Raw genomic sequence first — 21,265 nt, forward strand, 5'->3', positions numbered from 1 at the left:
AATACACCAGGAAGCAGATTATTAACACAGTGATGCAAAGGAGACTTATCTTACACTATCCAGGCAAAGGTCTTTGACCTGGATACTTGTTTTGATTCTCACTGATTGATTCCAAAATTTCATATTCATTATTTCCTAGTGCAATATAAAAGCTAATGGACTTGGGGATGGAGATGGCTCAGAGGTAAAAAGCACATATTGCTGTTGCAGAGGACCCAAGTTCAGTTCCTAGTACCCATGATGGGTAGCTGACAGCTTTCAACTGCAGCTAAGGGGCAGCCAATGCTTCTAGCTTCCTTAGGTACTTGCATACACGGTTGCAAACACATACATACTAATAAGATAAATCTTAGAAAAATAAATGAAAAGACTAAATTAACCTACAAGGATGCAGGACTAAACTATACTATTAGTGGTACTATTTAAGAAGATAAACCAGAGATAGTTTTAAGAACATAAGAGATAGTTTTAAAAATAATGATTACAGGTAGTAGCCTTGAGCAACAAAATGACAAAATTCTACTTTGTAAAGCTGTTTTCAGATGGACCGACAACTTTGTCAATAAAGTGCTTGCCAGATAAGCATGAGAGCTGATTTGAGTAGCAAGCACCCAGCTGAATGCTGGCTGTAGTGGTGCATATTTATATCCTAGCCCTGAAGTATAGACTGGCTAAGAATGTTAGCCAGCTAGCTTAGCCAAATCAGTGAGCTACATATTCAATGAGAGATAGCTTCAAAAGTCTAAAAAAAAAAATCAAGGTCATCTCTGGTTATATAATGAGTTCAAAGACAGCCTGGGCTACATGAGACCCAGTCTCAAAATCTAACTAACTTATTTATTAACTAAATGCTACCCTGGCATGGAAAATAACGGAACTTTTGAGAACTATTTTAAGCAGTAACAACGTTTTCCATGACTATCTTTTGTCAAAGTAAATACACATATATATCAATAAAAACAAGTAAAACAATACATTGATTAAAATATGGATGCCAAGAAGAGAGAGGTGGGAAAACTTTAAGTAAGCTCCCAATTAGAAACTTACTCCATAAACAATAGGATACTATTTTTCTGACTTTTAAGTTACCTGTGCTTATACAATGCTTGGTTTATTTCAAGGGACATGGGAGGAAAATAGAGGGTCTTCTATGTGTCCAAGCCAGTTACACACATACTTATGATCATCCTGCCTCAGCATGGTGAGTGCTGAGATTACAGTCTAATATCAATGTACTTTGTAACTGAGTACTCAGAATAGGGCTCATTCTTAAAAAACAAAAAAAGGCCTTTATCATAACATCTAGAGGTTATTTTCCCAATTTAAAAATATATAGAACAAATGACTTTTCTATGCTCCCCTCACAAAAGAAGTTAAAATATCATTTATAAAATAGAAGATTAAAAAGAAAGGGTAAAATATATAAGCAAAATAATTCAATCACCTATAGGGGAAGACAACTGTTTTCCTTCTATTCATTCTTCCTCCTTTACATGCACCATTAGGATTCACTGAAGGGTTAAAACTCTTGCTATGTAAAGTGCAGGAATGACTAACAAGCCAAGAAGTTATATCTTAGGATGATATTACTAGATAAGAAGTTATACTACTGTGTACTCTGTGAAATACCAAGCAGTCAGCTGGAAGGTACATACCACACTAGCAAACGCTTGGCTGGATCCATAAGGTCGGATGACCAGTGGAATATCAAGGTATGTGTCAATTCTCCAACCCTCATAACCGCATTCCAAACACCTCACGTAGTCTTTCAGCTTGCCTTGATATAGCTCATTTATAAGATCAGCCTAAAAATAACATTCACATTTTAAAAAATGTTCCTTACAAGCAATTTTAAGTTATATCTAATGCAATCAATGCTTGTCAGAAGTTTTAGAAAGCCAATTAAGATAAAAAATTAGATTATCACTAGTTTAAAACACAATGTATATAATTAACTATTTCAATAACCCAAACCAACAAAGCTAGTAAAATAGGTGGTGATGACATCAGTTAGCAATACACTCTATAGTCTCTTTTCCTTAGACTGTAGGTATCCTAACCCATATTTCAGGAGTGTTGCTGCAGAGCTAAGAACTGCTATGCTTTGGCTACTTTACACAAACATCACTAGTCTCACAGTATATTCTTACTTATAAAATTCCACTGCTAATTTGGGCAAAGAATGTAAAGAATTTAAGATATAAGGATTCAAACAATATCTTAAGATTAATCTCCCTCAAAATATCCTCATCTAAAAGAATGCACCTCTCACCTATTTCCCAAACAGTCAACTAGGGCTCTTCTAACACAGCATAAGCAGGTAATTCCCTAAGTAATGGCCCTTTGTTACTCATGAATGTTACATATGAATGTCTTGCCTCAAGATTCTTCTACCATGCCCCAGCTGATCTTAATGAAGTGCTGACTCACACAGAGGTATTTGAACAATGAGGAAGGGTAACTTCCAACCTATGAAGAAGAAACAGCCCCTAATACCATCTATATAAAATCACTCAAGTCCCATAGGATATGCAGAGAAATCACCAGGACTTTAAACAGTCTTCATCATCTCTCAAATAAAAAAATAAGCCTAGGAGAAAACACACTAACAGTTTTCTTCCTCATAAATTCACATCTGCTGAAATGTCCAGGGTTGGATCTATACATCTTCAGACTGATCCACCAATGCCTACTCTAATACAATTGACTTGATGGACACATCTTTATTTTCCTGCCCCTTTCAGATCTTCTGCATCTAGGACTTTTCAAAATAGTTCAAAACCAGTGTCCTTCCTAAAATATTACAAACCTGGTATTTCCCCACACAAAAAAAATAATTTGTGAAAGTAAACAGTCACAAAAACAGTTCTTCATACTTGTAAATTATCTTATGTCTTTCTATTCATTGTTTGATATGATTTTAAACCTGATTTCATAATGAACAAATGGATTCCTACCTACAGTTTAAAAGATTCTCTTCCAAGCCACAACATCATTCCAATTAGGACCTCTTCCTCTTTCATCCCTGGGGTACTCTATTATACCCATGCTATACTCTCATCCACACTGAATCCTGTAGAGCCAAGCCCCTCGGTCAGTCAAAGACCTAAATGTCAAAGCACATGACTACACTTGACTGGTCAAAATGAAGATAAAACTTGATGAATATACTTTATAATGTGGTACAAATCATCACTTATTAAAAAATGCAAACAACACTCAAATTTATCCCCCCAAACAATAGATGTATTGAGTGGAAAAAGACTTTGCTTATATAGACCAATTGTCTTATTTTGATGATTAATGTGCTGGCTAGCTTTATGTCAACTTGACACAGCATTATTAGAGAGAAGGGAGCCTCAATCGAGAAAATGACCCATAAGCTGCAGGCAAGCCTAATGCATTTTCTTAGTTAGTGATTGATATGGGAGGAAGATGAGATCTGGAGCTTAGGACTCAGCCAACAGCAGGTGGAAGTCTAGTAATTTCATTTCCAAATGTAGCAGACTGATAACCAAGTCTCAAAAAATTCTAGCAGAATAAAAGTCATTTTAAGATACCAACTGTCTTCTTAACACAGTCCCCTCAGCTCGAGAGAGAGAGAAGTTACCTGTTCTGTTTGCTTCCATTTCTGCTCCAAAGCATCAAACATAACGCGGCAGAGTTCTTGTACATCGTGCTGTTGCCAAGCTATGTTAACATAAAACTTAATTAAAAGTAGTATCAAACAGCATAATAAAACATTGCATTACTGTTTCAACACAAATAGCAACATGAACAAATCTACTTTAACAGCTGAAAACTTCTTAAGAACACACAAAGACACATTATAGCCAGGAAAGGACAGTCAGAGAATAATAATCAAGCCAGTGTTGTGGAGTAGCTTTCTGGTGGAATACTTGTTAGTTTTCATTGTAAAGAAATATGCTAGACATGCTACATTAAAGGACACTCCTCTCTGCATTAGACAGAAAACCACAACCAACCAAAATGCAGAGTATGGAGCCCAGTTCTAATGTATATATCTACAATATATTTGTACTATCCTGAAATGAGAAAAGAGGTCACAAATTTTAAAGAGAGCAAGGAGAGGTATATGGTAGGGTTTAGAGGGGAAATAGGACAGAGAAACGTTGTAATTACATTATCAAAAGAAGAGAATATTTTTAAAGTTACAAAGTAAAAAGAGTTGCCCCTTTATAGTATTTTTTCAGTATCTGTTTTATCATGCTAAAAAAAAAATAAAAGAAATATGTTAGAAAAAAAAACAAGAAAAAAACTGTAACTTTTTTTTAAAAAGCTCATTAGAAGTATAATATACCAAGCTGGGAGATGGTGACATATGCCTTTAATCTCAGCATTCAGGAAGCAGAGGCAGGCAGATCTCTGCAAATTTGAGGCCAGCCTGGTCTACAAAGAGAGTTCCAGGACAGCCAAGGCTGCTACACAGAGAAACCTTGCTTCAAAACAATGAAAAACAAAAAATTAGAACATACTAAACTATACAAGAACCTTAATTGGTTAAAATTTATCTCTCAGAGCTTATATAATTAAAAATAAATTACTTTAACATTCAAGCAAAAAGCAAGATGTTTTAGGTAAAGACCATTAAGTTGCTGATGTGCTATAGATGTGTGACCCCATGGCCCAGAAGTCTCTGAACACTAGAAGTCGTTATCATTAAGACAGTTATTACCCTCACTGCTATCCCATCCAAAGCTCCTTGTAACATCTGTGGTCTCAATTGCTCTCTTTTTACTGGTTTGTAACAAAACAAAAAGCCTTTGCAGCTGGTATGGGATGCTTGTCACAGGATCTTCTTCAGATTCTTCAAATTCCCACCTAGGTGGATGAGATCCATGTCAACTACATAAAATGATTTCACTCTTTAAAACATAATTAATACCAAAATCATTATAAAAGATCTTAATTCTAAGCAATACACAAAGCTTGGATATTAACAAAAACCAGTACTTAGTAATCAGTCTTTCTCTAATTTATAAACTCAAAAACTAAACAAAAGCACAAGGTGGCTCTAGTCTGGAGAATAAAAGCAAAGTTCACTTACATGAAAAAGCCCAATCTAAATCTGACCACACTTTGTCTTAATAAGTAATTCACAAAAAATGCAGAGTATTCAACAATAAAACATTAAAACCTAAACTGGAAAAAACATAAAACAAATAACACCAGTTTTCAATATATACATTTTTCAGGGAATTACAAAGGAGAGCAGAGGGAGTTAAAAACAGATTAGATCAATTAAGAATCATATTGGTCAATTATAATGTATGAGCCTTTTTTGGATCTGACTAAACAAATGGTTCAAAAAGTTACGTGGCTATCACAGGCCAACTGTAACACTGAGCCATTACATCACAAATGAAATGAATGGAGCATGCTACTTCATAACTGTAATTTTGATGTTATGAATCGTAAATATTTGATATGCAACCCCTGTGAAAAGGTCATTTGACACCCAAAGGGGTCACAGCCCACAGGTCAACAACCAAACAAACAAACAATAACAAAAAAATCCAATGAACACATTATCTTAAGTATGCTAAGCAAAAGTACATGAACTGTATTATAAGAAAATAATAAAAATTAATGGCTGAGTTTGGAGTTTACTAGACACAGGAAATGGTAAATGCTTCCATAAAGTATTTTAAAGTATCTGATGTACACTAAGAAACATGCATACACATTTAAACAAACATGCTACGCTGTATTTTAATTAAAGAACTTATAAGTTTAAAAAAATAACACGCTTGGCATTGGTGGTATATTAATCCCAGCACTTGGGAGGCAGAGGCATGTGGATCTCTGTGAGTTCAAGGCTATCCTGGTCTACAAGAGCTAGTTCCAGGACAGCCTCCAAAACAATACAGAGACACCCCGTCTCAAAAAAACCCCAAAAACAAAAAACACTGGGTTCTTAAATTAAAATTAAAAGATTACATGTCTGGATTCTCTCAAAATCAGACATGCCTTTCTATATAAAAGCAGTAAAGCTATGAATGTGGACATTCATCAGTTCGATTCTATTCTATCCAGTCATCTCAAGTTCTCCCTCCTCATGGCTTCCATGTTAGTCTTCTAGAAGATTTTTGTTCATTATATAATATTCAAGAAGACAGCTAATAAAGTAAGAAGTGATAAACTCAATTCAATTTTATTATTTAAAAGATATACTTTTATTCATAGAACATTTTTTCAAATACTCACTTATATAATGCATTCCTAAATTCAGGAGTCATAAAAAGTGTTTGCAAAAGGCTATTCAGATAGCATGTCATCGCCTGGTTTACTAATCCCACATAACCTTTAAAGAGAAAACACAAATACAGACAAATCAGCACTTAGGCGAAAACACTACCAAGAAAAGAAAACAATACATAGCAGAGAACAACACTATTCAGTTGGAAATTACTTAATTTTTTGAGTGAATAAAAAAATTTTAAAAATTTATTCTTCTTGTATTCTTTTCTATCAGGTTCAGTTTATCTGGTTTTACATTGAGGTCTTTGATTCACTTGGACTTAAAGTTTTGTACAGGGTGATAGATAGGGATGTATTTGCATTCTCCTACATGCTAACATCCATTTAGACCAGCACCATTTATTGAAGTTGCTTTCTTTTTTTTCCATTGTATATTTCTGGTTCCTTTATAAAAACAAACAAACAAAAAAATCAGGTGTCCATAGGTGTGTAGATTTACAACTGAGTCTTCGATTTAATTCCACTGATCAACCTTTATGCCAATACCAAGCTTTATTACTATATATTTGTAGTAAAGCTTGAAATTAGGGATGGTGATACCTCTGGTTTTTTTTTTTGTTCTTCCATATGAAGCTGAATATTTTATTTCAAGGTGTGTAAATAATTGTGTTGGAATTTTGATGGGGATTGCATTGAATGTGTAGATTGTTGGGGCATCTTCCCATCTTCTGATATATTATTATTATATATATTATTTATAATTTATAAAAGCCTGTCTGAAGTTTCAGAAAGGAAAGTCAGATACAAGCCATAGAAGTCAGGCACACACCTTTTCTACCAACAGCCAGAAGGTAGGAGGTGGTACACACCTAAAATCCTAGGATTCAAGATTAAGAAGTAGAAGGATCTCTGTGAGTTCAAGGCCACCCAGATCAATACAAGATTGATCCAGTCCTAAAGAGAAACAGCCTACACAAAGAGATGATCTTAGCACCTGGGATCACACACTTTATTCCCAACACTGGAGGGGTATAATCGATAGGAGCAGGGTCTTCAGTAGTCAGTATCAGGCATTCATTCTCCAGCCACATTGAGGAAACAAAGAAACTAAAGTCTCAGGAGTCTCCAGACATACTGAGGAGAGGCTGAAGTTTGGTGAAGCCAGGATTGACTATAAGTCTGAGGTAGAGTAAGAGCTAGTGACCAGCTGCTTTGTTTTTCTGATCTTCAGCTTGAAACTTGAATCCTAATACCAGTTTCTGGATCTTTTATTTTTCATGTTACACACAAGTCTTTCCCTTGTTTGGTTAGAGTTACCCCAAGATATTTTATATTATCGGTGGCTATTGTGATTCTACTGATTTTTTTTTTTTTTGAGTTAATCTTGTATCTAGCCACTTCACTGAAAGTGTTTATCAACTGTTAGGAATTCCCTTGTAGAATTTTTGGGATCACTTGTGTATGCTATCATATCATCTGTGATTACCAATAGTTTGACTTCTTCCTTTCCAATTTGTATCCCCTTGTTCTCCTCTAGTTGCATTATTATTGTAGCTGGAACTTCAAGTACCATATTGAATAGATATGGAGAAAGTGAACGGCCTTGTCTTGTTTCTGATAAAATACCTAACAGTGGACAATACTGCTTAGCTGGAAACTATTTCAATGCCACCTAAGAAAGTTCTCTTCTGCAGTATCTATTATGGTGAACTTTGTTTCTCAGAGACAGTCAAGATACTTTGTTACCAAGATATAAATGGACATTACATGTTACTTAAGAAGATATTAAGAGTAACACATTTACTACAGTGTATCTTACTGGAGTGCAAATAATCTTATCCCCTAAATATAAATTAAGATGGAAATGTCTAAGCATTTTCACTTTAAACCATATCTAACACAGAAAGCCTGAACTAAATCAACTGCCCCTGTCATCAGCCCTGTGAATCAAATTATGTCAAGAAATAATAACATAGGGTGCTACCTCAGGTCCTCATGCTTATTCAGCAAGTATTTTACAAATTGAGACATCTATCCAGTCCCCATTATCCATATTCTTAAAGAAGAAAGATTAAAATTACTAAAATTGGTTACAATATGAAGTACTGTCAGTGATTCTTAATTGTGCAATGTGACAAATGGCATGCCTTATTTGCATAAAGAAGTAACAAACACTTCTAAAAATCATTATCCTAACCTCAGTGAATTGACCGGATAGGAAGCTGGAACTAATACATAGCATTCTATAAATGTCTCATATAAAGGGCTGAGTCAGTTGTCAGAATGAATAGCAAATTAATTCAAGAATCTTGTTCCAGATTTGTTCAATCTGGAACTTTCTCAAAGTATCCCAACAATCTCAGAACAATCCACACAGTACTTATTTAAAGCAAAATGAAAAGGCTTCCAACCTGATTCAGAGCAATGACGATAGCATTTTGAGAAGTAAATCTTGGAATTTATATTTTAAACAATCACCTCTACATGACCTTTGAAGAGATAAATTCTTGTGACTTACAAGTAGTTTTTCTATGTGCTATATAATTTGAAATAATTCCACATTCTCTTTTATCCTGGGTGGTATGCAGTCAATATTCACTAACAGAAGTTATAAACAAAACACCATAGACCCAGAGCAAACAAACTTCACAATGATAAGCTATGAGAAAATCATTCTAAGTTCTAATTACAAAATATAATAAATATAATATTATAGATCATAGTAAAACAAAGCCTGGAATATAACTCTGTGACTTTCTTGTTATTTAAGATAGGTGTTTAAAAGGGAAGGTCTAAAGCCATCGTAGCATTAACCAGCTGTACAAAAGACTTCTCTGTACTTATTTTTATTTCTTTCAACATGAAAAACACTAATAGAAAAGGTGAGGTGTAAGATAAAATATATGACAAATATCTAAAATATATTCATAAGGTGTAATTTAAATAATCTTACACACACATATGAATGAAACCTTCACATAAAGCTAGCCTAGTAAATTGAAATAAAATTTTAATAACCTAGGGCTGGAGAGAGGGCTCAGAGATTAAGAGCACTGGCTGTTCTTGAGGAACCATGTGGCAGCTCACAACTGTTTGTAACTGAAATCCCAGGGGATCAGACACCCTCTTCTGCCTTAAGCAGGTAACACACACACACACACACACACACACACACACACACACACACACACACACACACACACGAGATGCACACATGAAAGTCAAACACCTATACACATTACAATAAACAATAAAAGAAAACTACAATCTAGGTTTAATCACAGTCAGAAAAACAGCTAACAGATTTTTTAAAAGATTTATTTCTTTTTTATGTGTGTGTATATATATATATATATTGTCTGCATATATGCATACCAAATGTATGCATACCAAATATGTGCCTATGGAGGTCAGTTGAGGGCATCAGATCTACAGATGATTGTAAACCCCCATGTGGGTGCTGGGAACTAAACCTAGGTCCTCTTCTAGAGCAAATACTCTCAACTATTAAGCCATCTTTCTCACCCTAACAAATTTTTTAAAATCATCTAATTTATTTGAAACATAACAATTAAATTAACAGTTACAGAAGACCCAATAAAATTATGCTCTGCCTGCTTCATGGAAGCACATTCCTCATAGTCCATCTTACTCTAAAAGTGGAAAAGAAGATTTCATTTCCAGAGAGGCTGACTTCTAAAATGTCAAATTGCACTCTAGAGGGAACATTACCAAAATAATTTTCTTCAAAACACAATATGCAGTATCTTTTAGTTTGTAGATAAAAAGGGTAGTAAGAATACAGTAAAGACAGCAAGGAGTGAGGGAAGGAACAGCACACACCCGGCAGTACTGACTCTGCTGCTGCTGGCCTGTCTTCTTACTCTAGGACTCAGTTTTGTACTGATGAAATGAAGAAATTCATTAGGCCTGAACTCGTTGAGATTACAATTTTTTGGAATACAACAATAAATAAGTCTTACCAGTTTCTGACTTGTTCAAAATTGATGAGTAGGAGTAGCTTTGACTGACATAATCACTGGTAGAGGCCACAGAACCTTCTCTTGGAAGTGGACCTATAAACCTGTCATGCATGCTGTCGTCCACGTTACTGGAGTCCTCCTAAAATGTAGCATAACCAGGATTTACTGACTAGCAACAGTGAGAAAAAATTAAATCATGCTGTGACTGATCAGACACCTAAGGAGTGTGTGTGCCTTCCTGCTGGCAGTTCTGAAAGATGTCTCACTTAGAACACCAAACAATGATCCTGATCCTTTTCAAATAACACTGTAGATTTTTAAAAAGTCATCTTTCAAATGCTTTATTTACATGAGGAAATGAGATATACCACTATAAAGTCCTGAGTGGCACCTTTACATTGTAAGGTAGGCCCAGTAGGTGAGGGACATTGAAGAATTGCTGACTTAGATGGAGAGTTGCTCACGTTATCTGATGAGAAACTTCCTGTTAATATGTAATATGCTAAAAAAAAAAGATTAAAGGGCACAAAACCAGCATAAGCAATTAAGATAGAACAAAAACAGTGACTAAGCAACTGAAACTCTAACTCTTAAACTGTGAATCCAGAGCACTACAAGAATATCTAACTATGATTTTAGAGTCACCCAAGAGTAATCAAAACCCTCTGATGCCAACAAACAAAAAAATAAGCTTCAGGGTGCTCAAATGGCATATTCAAGTGCAGTTTCGGCATAGACACACTGCTTATTACCATCTCCTGCCCAAAGGGATGTCTTTATTCACAGCAGATTTCTAACTGAAGGCCATCAAATGCAAGTTTTCATACTAGTGGACCTTCCACATTCTCTGAGCCTTAGTTTCTTTAGTCTGTAAAACAGCTAGGCAAATCAGACCAGGATTTCTTAATTTCTTAAAAAATCTATATCCTCTGGAATTTGTAACCATCAAACAAGATTTACTTACCATAATGCTTTTTTTTTTTAAAGATTTTATTTTATCTTTAAATTTTATGTGTATGAGTACACCTGAATATATGGCTGGGTACCACATTTATGCAGTACCTCAGAAGACCAGAAGAGGGCATTGGATCCCCTGGGATTAGAGTCATAGTTATGAACTGCCATGTGGTTGCTAGGTAGGAAATGAACCTGGATCTTCTACAAGAGCAGCCGGTGCTCTTAATCTCTGAGGCGTCTCTCCAGCACCCACCATAGTTTTTAGTTAAAGAAATAGTAAAGTATTTGTGACTTATATATGTATACCTCTTCAAAAGTCAAAACTCTGGGAAAATGTTCTTCCAATTGGGAGTCAGTGGGCTAATCTGTAAGGCTACTAGACTGGACAGAAATGCCTGTTCAAATAAGTCTGAATTGAGGTGAATAAATAAATCAACAGAAACATCTAACTGATATTTAAGTCAACCCAAAAAAAGATGATGGTGGAGGTGTGTCAGGGATTGGGAATGGGAATGGTCTCCCCTCAAGCAACAAAAGAGCTGAGAGTTTTATACTGAACCAAAGGAAAGGTCATGGAAATACAGGCCTTTATGGTATTCTAACCGGGGCCTTTCCTGTCCTTGTATAGCAGTAATCCCAACGTGGCAACAGACTAAATATAATGGTGTTGTGGATACCTGATGCACCAATGCCTTCACATCTAACTACAGCAAGTCAACACAAAGGGAAAGGAATCAATTGTATTTCTCTTCTTCCTCTAGAAAATTATATTCTCAGTGCACAAAATTATGGATATTAAGTCTTTCTAAATAGCTTACCAACAATATCTGAGGCTGTTCACCATCTTTATCTGTCAAATGCAGAAAGTTCTTCTTTCCTGGCTCAAAATTAGCTTCAAGAAGAGACTTGTCATTGGTGTGATCCAGTGGTACCTATTGGTACAAAAATGTTAGACTATAAGAAAAATTGTGATAATAAAACCCCAAATACATATATATTTTCATGAAAGCTATTTTTTTTCAGTAATGACTTGGCTAAATTTCTTTTCAGCCAGGTTCTCAATGAACCCATCCATCATGAACCCAATTAATAGTGCATACGCTGTGGGCATCCCAGAGGCTCACATTCCCCATCATCTAAAACCCCGAACAAAGAAAAGGCTAAGGGACTGATGTTATGGATAATGCTTATCAAACTGAATACAACTTGTATCTATACATTAGTTCTTTTTCCAAAATGTATGCAATGCAATAGAGTTTCGTAAAAAACTAAAAAAGCTTATATAACTAAAACTACAAAATATTTGATATATAAGTATAAGAATTCCCAAGAGTAACATACTAAATATTCAAACCAAAGCAGGCATGGTAGCTTGTACCTGTAATTCCAGCACTTGAGAGGCTGAATCAGGAGGATCACAGCCACGTTTAAATCCTACTGGGGTTACAGAGTAAGACCTCATCTCACACTCTCCCCCCAAATCACAAAATAATTATACAGCTTAATTGCATGTGCATGTATCCACTAATACAACCCTTTGAGGAGAAGGCTGAACTAGGAAATGTTATCCATTTCTACTTTACTGTCAGGACTCAAGGGACTAAGGGATTCGGGGATGGAAATGATCACTTCTTCAATAATCTTCACCTAACTCATTTACTAATGTAGTAAAAATAAATATAGAATTAGATCAGATGGTAACCTAATCATGTGTCAACCAAATAATTCTCCAAACTCCATGAATGCCAACAAAAATTTTTAAATCTGGCAACAGCACAGGAAAAGAGTATCATGAACATAACAGAAATTCTTAGAAATTAAAAAAACAGACAGACAACAGTTATGGTATATAGAAAAACAAATCTAGAAGAAACCCAGAGCTTAAAGTGTCTAGAGTTCAAAGTGCTTATAGGAGACTGTTGTGGAAGGAAACACTAGGTAAGGGTCAAGAGCAGAGGCCAGGGAACCAAGGTGAACAAATAGGAAAAGGCACTGTGTCAAGACAGCCTCTCCTTTCCCTCTTCAGACTAAGCAGTAGGCAACGGAACTTATTCTCTCCCTGCTAAAGCAAGGCATAGTAGTCACCAGGGCAGAGCAGAGCCATGCAGGGAGCTGCTGGTCACCTCTCAACCCCATAGTCAGATGGGACAAACATCAGCATGCTCCATCCCTTACATAAGAAAATAGACATGGAATACTGCAAATTTAATCAGCCTCTATAGAGATTCTTGAATATAAAGATGAGCAAAACAAGAATCACCCAGCCTTTGAGGAGATGCTACAATATGAAAGAAATGAGGCAATGCAACAAAGAAATAGAAACAGATCATAAAGGAAGCAAGCAGAGACAGAGTCTGAGACGTAAAAGTGTCCACACCTGAGACTGCATATATTAGAAACACTTCTGAGCTTAAGAGTTAAAATCAAGAATTACACTACATATATGCATAGAATAAGATGCCCAGAAATACATATATGTACACAAATAAAAGGAAATAAGTGATCTTATTAATAATTTTTATTAGAAACAAAGATGAATTATCCCAGTAAACATAGAAATTTTTCTTTAGTTGATTATGCACCTTTTTATGAATATAAAACTGATGACCTGATAGTATGCAAACTTCAGGACAACAACTGTTGACTCCACAAGAGATGAGGGACCAGTCACTATATCACACTCAGTCACTATACTTTTGATAATCATATAAACGGCAATGTAATGTCCAGGTTTTCACTTAATCACCACTAACAACTGCAGTAATCATAGCTATGACATTATTATTAGCAGCTTAAGCAGATGTTTTAAATCTGAGGGTTTACCGTATCAGCAGTATTGACTCCATTTCCCCATGTCAAATCAAAGGTTCCAATTACGTAGCCTACTTTGTTGGCCACATCTTCAAAGAGCTTTCTGACTGGGGTAGATGCTGGTAAATTTAAAGTGATCCGTTCATTCACTGTCTTTGAATTAGTAGTATCTTGTATTATACATAAGACTCTTGGTTCTTCAGCAGCATTTTCTATCTGAAATTTTAAAAAAACCAACAATGTTATTCTCAATTATTATTCTTAAAGGAAAACACAACTATAATTAACTATAAAATTTTATGGCCACTGCTTTACTCTGTATGATACACACCCTTATAGATCACATCAAACATAAGTACCATGTTTGCTTTGGAAAAGTAGTTATTCTTGTGGATATCTCCTTTTACTTTTTATGGTTATAAAGCAATAATGTCAAGAAGCCATGAAAAATTTTACATTAAAAATGACAAAGTTTGGGGCTGGAGCAATGGCTTGGAAGTTAAGAAAGCTTGCTACTCTTCTACAGGACTCAAGTTTGGGATCCTGTAAAAGAACAGTTCACAAACACCTGAAACTCAACTCCGGGAGACCCAGAGCTCTTTTCTGGCCTCCTGGGACACCAGGCAAGCAGGTGGTACATAGATATACATGCAGGCAAAACATAAATTTTTTAATTACCAAGTTTGATCTTTAAAAAATGTGTCATTACCAAGTCTTTTCTCTCCTTCCTTCTATTATAAATTCTCTTTCCTTCTACCAGTAATTGTCAAGGCAAAAATTTTTTTAAAAATATCTTTCTCAAGATAAAACAAAACCCAAAATATGCCCTATACTTTCCATATGCTCTTGAAAATACTGGTTTTTCTTTTCCATTCCCCATGAAGTTAGCAGTTACATCAATTGTATCTGAATGCACTGGATGCTTGAGTGGAAGAAACTCCTTTCTCTTCCTCACCCAATGGCCACCTCAACAAGAGCCACCTACACCTACCAAGTTTTGAAACCAGAGCCAAGTCAAGTGTCTTCCAGTTTCTGCTCTCCTCTTTACCTGCCACTAGTACCAACTTGTATCTAGTCTACTTTTAGGTATCCCTTGTTGATCTGCTCCTCTATCAAAATTAGGGCGACAGTTTCCTGAGTTTGTATCTTCCTATCTCATATTCCTTCAATCCAAAACAGTATTTGTAATACTAGCTCTGGGTTGCTTTCCCTGGAGGACCTCTGGTCATCCCCATGAAAGGCTATTCAGAAACAATCTTCACACTCTGGTGCTCTACCCAATAGCTTGTCTCCTCCTCTTCCCTTCTCCCTTTCTCACTTCTCCCCACTTTGTGGTAGTGAAAACTGAATTTAGAGTCTTATATGTTAGCCGATATTCTACCACTTAGTTATAGTCCTAGTTCCAAGACTTTCTTCTTTGTCTTTAACAGGATCAATTTCAACCTTTTGTTATGTACATATCATCCACTTTAAAAATAAGAATTAGTATCACCAACTAATACTGGCAACAGGACAGCCACAGGTTTATAACAGGTGATGTGAAGCAAAATCATTGTAATTTGTTTCTGCAATGTCAATTTTGGACTTGTAAGGGATTGTGTAAAATAAGGTTAATCTTATTAGTTTGGAACAGAAACACATTGCTATAAAAGTGTAACATTTAAAACAGATCGACTAGCACTACATTTCAGACAAATAAAACATTTAATTACTAACAACATACTTAAAAATAAAAATGAGAAAAACCTTCTCTATAAAAATTAACTGTAAAAGAGGGTATTATTAATGTACCCCTGAAAAGGAAGAAAAGCCTTCAACTGTGTATTTAAGGTAGACATTAACACACAGAATAGATTATATTACACAATTGAAATCAAAATTAAGAAACAACCCAGACCTTAAAACACACGCACACGCACACGCACACGCACACACACACACACAATGGGGCCTGGAGAAATGGCTCAGTGGTTAAGAGCACTGACTGTGCTCTTCCAGAGGACCCAGGTTCAATTCCTAGCACCCACATGGCAGCTCACAACTGTTTTTAACAATTCCAGGGGATCTGACAACCTCACAGAATCATACATTCAGACAAAACACCAATGCACAGAAGAAGAAAAAATCTGATCTGACCTGTAGTAAAAGGTGAACTCAAATTCAACTACAAAACATCTTTTTTTTGGGGAGGGGAGATACTTGCTTTACATTTTTTATTTATGTGTTTTGAGACAGGGTCTAGAAGCATATCCTAGACCAGGCTAGCCTTGAACCTTCCTGGATCAGCCTTCCAAATGCTGGTATTAAAGGCATATCCCACCACACCCAGCAAATATTTGCTTTCATAATTCTAACACACCTTAGAAGAATCTAGATATGAAAAATGCTGCAAAGTAATAGACAACAATAGTGCTATGGCAATATCACAGTGCTATGCATCCCCAGCTGCTAACTTCCTCAAAATGTGGAACACACAGGGAGGTTACCACAATATGTGAAGAGCACTGTGCTATATATAGTAAACACAAAATTCAATATTATGCGCTCCTTTTACTTCCTTTAATGGTAATAATTATTCTGTATCCAAACAATGATGCTGCCCTTTAAAAAACAGTAAGAGACTGGGCATGATGACATACATCTTTAATTCCAGCAAATCAACAGAGAGAGGCAGGCAGATCTTTTTGAATTTAAGGCCAGCCTGGTCTACACAGTGAGATCCATACCAGCCAGACCTGAACTCTGTTTCTAAATCAAATAAATAAATAAATAAATAAATAAATAAATAAATAAATAAATAAATGAGAAACTTTCCCAGTTATTTTCCTTATGCACACACTCAGGCTTCTCAGACAAAGTTACTAAATCAGAGTAGACATGCTATTTTGATTTATAAATACATCATGCAATTCTTTTTCTGTTAGGCTATAATTTATATTTTCATCTAAAAAGTATTACTTAAAGCATGGATTAACTTTATTTTAAAAATAAAATTTATCTATTTTACTTATTTCTAGGCCAGATGTTTTTTTTGGGGGGTGTGGGGTATAAGTATTGAGGATTGAGCAGAGCACTGGGCATGCTAGGCAAGTGCTACACTACTGAGCTACAACCCCAGCCCTCAAACTTAAAAACAACTATGTACCATTCTGTTTTCTAAAATTTCCAGACCCATCATATTTTACTCTTGAATTCTAGTATAATTTAAGCAAATGCAATGTTTTTTAATGGTCCAGACTAGCCCTTTGTAAGCCATTATTTATGCTTAATTATCTGGTTTGTCATTTCACCTATAATTAAGTCTACATGTGGCTGGCTATCTTCCACATATTTCACCTAACTTTGAGTCCCTGTAAATTTTTCCCCTTTCCTCACCTCAAATTTGGGAACTGGTAAAAAAAAAATTCTGCATTGGAAGGTGTCATAAATATTACAATTTTATAATAAATAGCTTTAAGAGAAAAAACCCTCTACAACATAAATCTAATTGTTTTCTAAAACATTTAAATGTAAAAATATATTTCAAAGATTTGAGACAACTGGAATAGCTACTTATTCTTTAAGGCTATACTTTAGAATGGTGGTACTTATGTAAGAAAAAATCAGTAGTATCTTCAGGTGAATTACAAAATGCTAACTCTTTGCTATTCTTTTTCCATTTTCCCCGTTCTCATGAATTTGAGTTGGCTATGTAATCATGTTTAGGGCCATCAGCCTCCACTATGCATCTTAGAACTTCCCCTTTTATAAACCAGTCCCAATGTAAGAGATTCAATTACCCTGGCATCAGCACACTATGTGGAAGCCCTAGCAGTCTACACAGGCAAAAGTGGCCCCTGAGTGGAAGCACTGAGCTGGGTGTGTGATACACGAGAAGAGCATTCGTGGACATTTCATCCAAAGCCAACTACCAGATGAATGGAGCCAAGTCATGATGCTTCAAGGAACAGAGCTCAATAGCTGAGTCCTTGCTCAAACTTCATCCCACAGAATCCTGAGTAAATAAATGAATTGTTCTTTTAAGCCACCAAATGTTAGGGTAGGCTGCTAACAAAAACATGGCAAGATACAGTCAGGCACATGCAAACTATTATAGAAAGACATGTCGATGGTGGATGGAGTGGGGTGGGAGTGAGAAAACACCTGAACATAGATTATACGTTAAGGGAGGGAGCTAAAAGCTAGTCCAAAGAGTTCTACGAATTCAAGGTGAGAAAAAGCTACAGAATTCTGAAAGCCTACAGAAGATTCCATTTAGGAAGACAAATGCACTTAGAATGAGGTTTTGAAAGGGCCACGTTCCCTACATACAAAGTTTAGCCAAGAACAAGGAAGGTACAGTAACAATCAAATTTACTTATTTTACACACATACTTAGTCGTCCTAAGTAAGTGTATTAGAAGCTTGTGGTTTGTATCTAAACTCACTGCACAAACAGATTTCCCAGCACATCTGGAAAGGAACCTTTAAAAAGTAAAAATCAGGATAGAATATTGGTGCAAAAAGTAAGTTAGGACAATTGCAGATGAAATAGTATTTTCTTCCAAAGACAGCTCCTGCTACTAGGAGAATACAGAAGTGGCTGACATGGGCAATCCTAGGTACATTCTGAGTGTATAATTCTCTCATCATCTCATCTCTTTTTCTTGACATTAACAACTGAACTCTGAGGTTACAGGTGTAAGCCTTGTACTTTTTTCCCTTTAAAAACAACAAAAATAGTCCCTACACTGGGCCAGGACCTACAGTTCTTAATTCTAGCAACGCAAGAGGCCAAGGCTTGAAGATTCTAAGTTCAAGGCCTGTCAGGCAACTTAGATAGACTGACTCAGAATAAAAAAAATTTAAAAAGGGGCTGGGTGGGGATATAGTTTAGTGGCAGGCTTGTGTGAGACATGAGGCCCTAGATTCAATCCCCAGTACCTCAAAAACAATACAAAACCCAATCAACAAATGTTCTTAGATGTTTCGTATTTAAAAACACAACGGTATTTAGTTGTTGACTTATTTTAGTCACTAAATGTAAAAATAACAAAATTTAAAGTTATCAACATTTGATTTTTCTGGGAGAATTAAAACATTGTGAAGGTTCTTCTTTACTTCTACATTCAACAGTCAACCCATTTTCTCTTCAGACTGGCAAGCACAGTCCATTTCTCTACTTCTGGGTATAGAAGCTGCTGTGAGGTAACAAATGCAGTGTTGGGTCTTTGCTGTGGCTACTCACTGTTGATAACAACTACATTGCTACAGATTATAAAAGAGAATTGAGTATAAATTTTTTTGCTAACTGAAATTTACATAATTTCTCAGCCCCATTTATTTTGTTCAATTTTAAGTAATAATTATTGGTCTGCTGATTGATGAAAATCCTAAATTACATTAAAAAGATTATTTTTTTAAGATTCTCTTTACACTCTATCCAAAGCTCTAACCTACTCAAGTTATCTGTGTCATCTTTTTCTAAGTAATCTCTTGCAACACCTGAGACACATGGAAAACATTAAGAAGAAACTCAAGAGAAAAACATATTTAGAGGAATCTGAGGAAAGTGAAGTATGAACAAAAGGTTAGAGTGGAATGCACAAGGAAGTTTGGGCTTATTAGGAACACAGGTGCTCAAAAAACTAACATTTGTAATTAATTCTTCATAAAGATTTTTAGGTAGAGGGCCTGCAAGATGGCTCAGTGTATAAAGACACTTGCTGTCAAGCTGAAGACCTCAAATTAATTCCTGGAATCCATATGATGGAAGCAGAGAAAGGACTTTCCTGACAAGTTGTCCTTTGACCTTTGCATGCAGGAGAGTAGCAAGCGCTCCCCTCCCAAATAAATAAATCTTGTCAAAAATTTCTAGGCAGTAACTTTCCAAGTTATTCAATCCCTTGTACTATTAGTAGTGCAGGTATATTTATTTTCTACTTTTTATTAATAGTGCAGAAAATAAATCTGTAACAACAAGCAAATACTACATCCAAATGTGAAACAAAAGACTCTGGCGTTTTCATTCAGTCCTTCCTCCTTATTCACTGGTTACAAAGGACTCCCCAGAAATAAAAATTCATTTAAGATGACTTCTTTGCTACTAAAATTGGATAGGACTAAAACAGCCAAACAAGCAGAAAATTTAAGACATGCTTTGTTATAAAAAAAACAAAACAAAACAAAGCACAAGCATGCTGTTACTGCTCTGCTGACAACCACACTAAAGCAGTGACACCAGCAGGCTACCTGTAAAAATTTCTTCTTCATTTCATCAAAGATATTTTGTCTGCATCTCCAAAACACATCCTATGGCATATAAGAACAAAATGAATTATTTCCATAAAATAAAGGCATGAGTGAAATGAAAGCAAAAGACATTCTATGATAAAATACATATAATCTCAATATTAAATACCATCTAGGATTCATTCATAATTGATACTGCAATTTTAATGCTGGATATCAGTCTTCCATAAGGCTGACATGGAAACTGGCACATTTTAAGATAAGCTTCTTTTATTTTTTTTAAATTTTATTTCATGTGTTATGCATACAATGTTCTGTCTGCATGCATGCCTACACACCAGAAGAGGGCACCAGATCTCATTATAGTTGGTTGTGAGCCACCATGTGGTTGCTGGGAATTAAACTCAGGACCTTTGGGAAAGCAGTCAATGCTCTTAACCTCTGAGCCATCTCTCCAACCTTTAAGATAAGCGTCTTACTATAGTTACTATTTCTTTTAACAACTAAGAAAATAGACACATATTTGTATGCAAAAAGAAATAAAAGTTACCAATAATCAATAAGCAAAATTCTTGAAACCCTGAGTCTACAATACCCATGTTTCTTCTATGCACATTTATCTCTTGCCCCCTCCTTTGCTTAATAAGGAGAACATACTGAATTAAAGGTTATTTTGCCTTTATAATAGAAATATAATTCTAACAGCAGTAATTATTTTTCAAACAGTGACTCCAGGGTTGGGAGTGTAGCAGAGGATCACAAGTTCATAGTCTCCTCAGCTAACTACATAAAAAATGTGTTCAAGGGTAGCCTGGGCTACAGAAGACAAAATTTAAAAAGAAAAAAAAAAGCAATTCTAAAATAGCAATCATTAGCAGTTCAATATATGTCCTATCCAAACCTTTTCTATTTTACTACTGAGTTTCTAATCAAAAGGATCATTCTGTTTGGCACAGAATGTCGACTATATCGCTTACAAAATAATACTGCCCTGCAATCAACTGTTACAGCTGCTTTAATTGCCTAGAATGTAATAGTGAACAAAGCTCTTATCCCTGGAA

The 21,265-nt window shown here is 35.5% G+C and overlaps 1 protein-coding gene across 3 annotated transcripts in view; it reads right to left on the reverse strand.

The window, feature by feature from the left end:
• Nucleotides 1-21,265, reverse strand: part of Usp47 (ubiquitin specific peptidase 47) — an 80,954-nt gene that overhangs the window by 37,845 nt on the left and 21,844 nt on the right. For 2 of the 3 annotated variants that reach the window (XM_040756257.1, XM_021230453.2), the window contains exons 2-9: nt 20,205-20,264; nt 13,986-14,189; nt 11,981-12,094; nt 10,206-10,344; nt 6,229-6,325; nt 4,697-4,842; nt 3,611-3,690; nt 1,656-1,805 (exon numbers count right to left, since the gene is read on the reverse strand). In XM_040756257.1, coding sequence (XP_040612191.1) covers nt 1,656-1,805; nt 3,611-3,690; nt 4,697-4,842; nt 6,229-6,325; nt 10,206-10,344; nt 11,981-12,094; nt 13,986-14,189; nt 20,205-20,264 — 990 coding nt within the window. The remainder of the gene's footprint in view (nt 1-1,655; nt 1,806-3,610; nt 3,691-4,696; nt 4,843-6,228; nt 6,326-10,205; nt 10,345-11,980; nt 12,095-13,985; nt 14,190-20,204; nt 20,265-21,265) is intronic. The other variant, XM_005075670.4, reaches the window with a different exon arrangement.

This window comes from Mesocricetus auratus, unplaced genomic scaffold, assembly GCF_017639785.1.
Source record: "Mesocricetus auratus isolate SY011 unplaced genomic scaffold, BCM_Maur_2.0 Super-Scaffold_4256, whole genome shotgun sequence".
In the NCBI taxonomy this organism is placed as follows: Eukaryota; Metazoa; Chordata; class Mammalia; order Rodentia; family Cricetidae; genus Mesocricetus; species Mesocricetus auratus.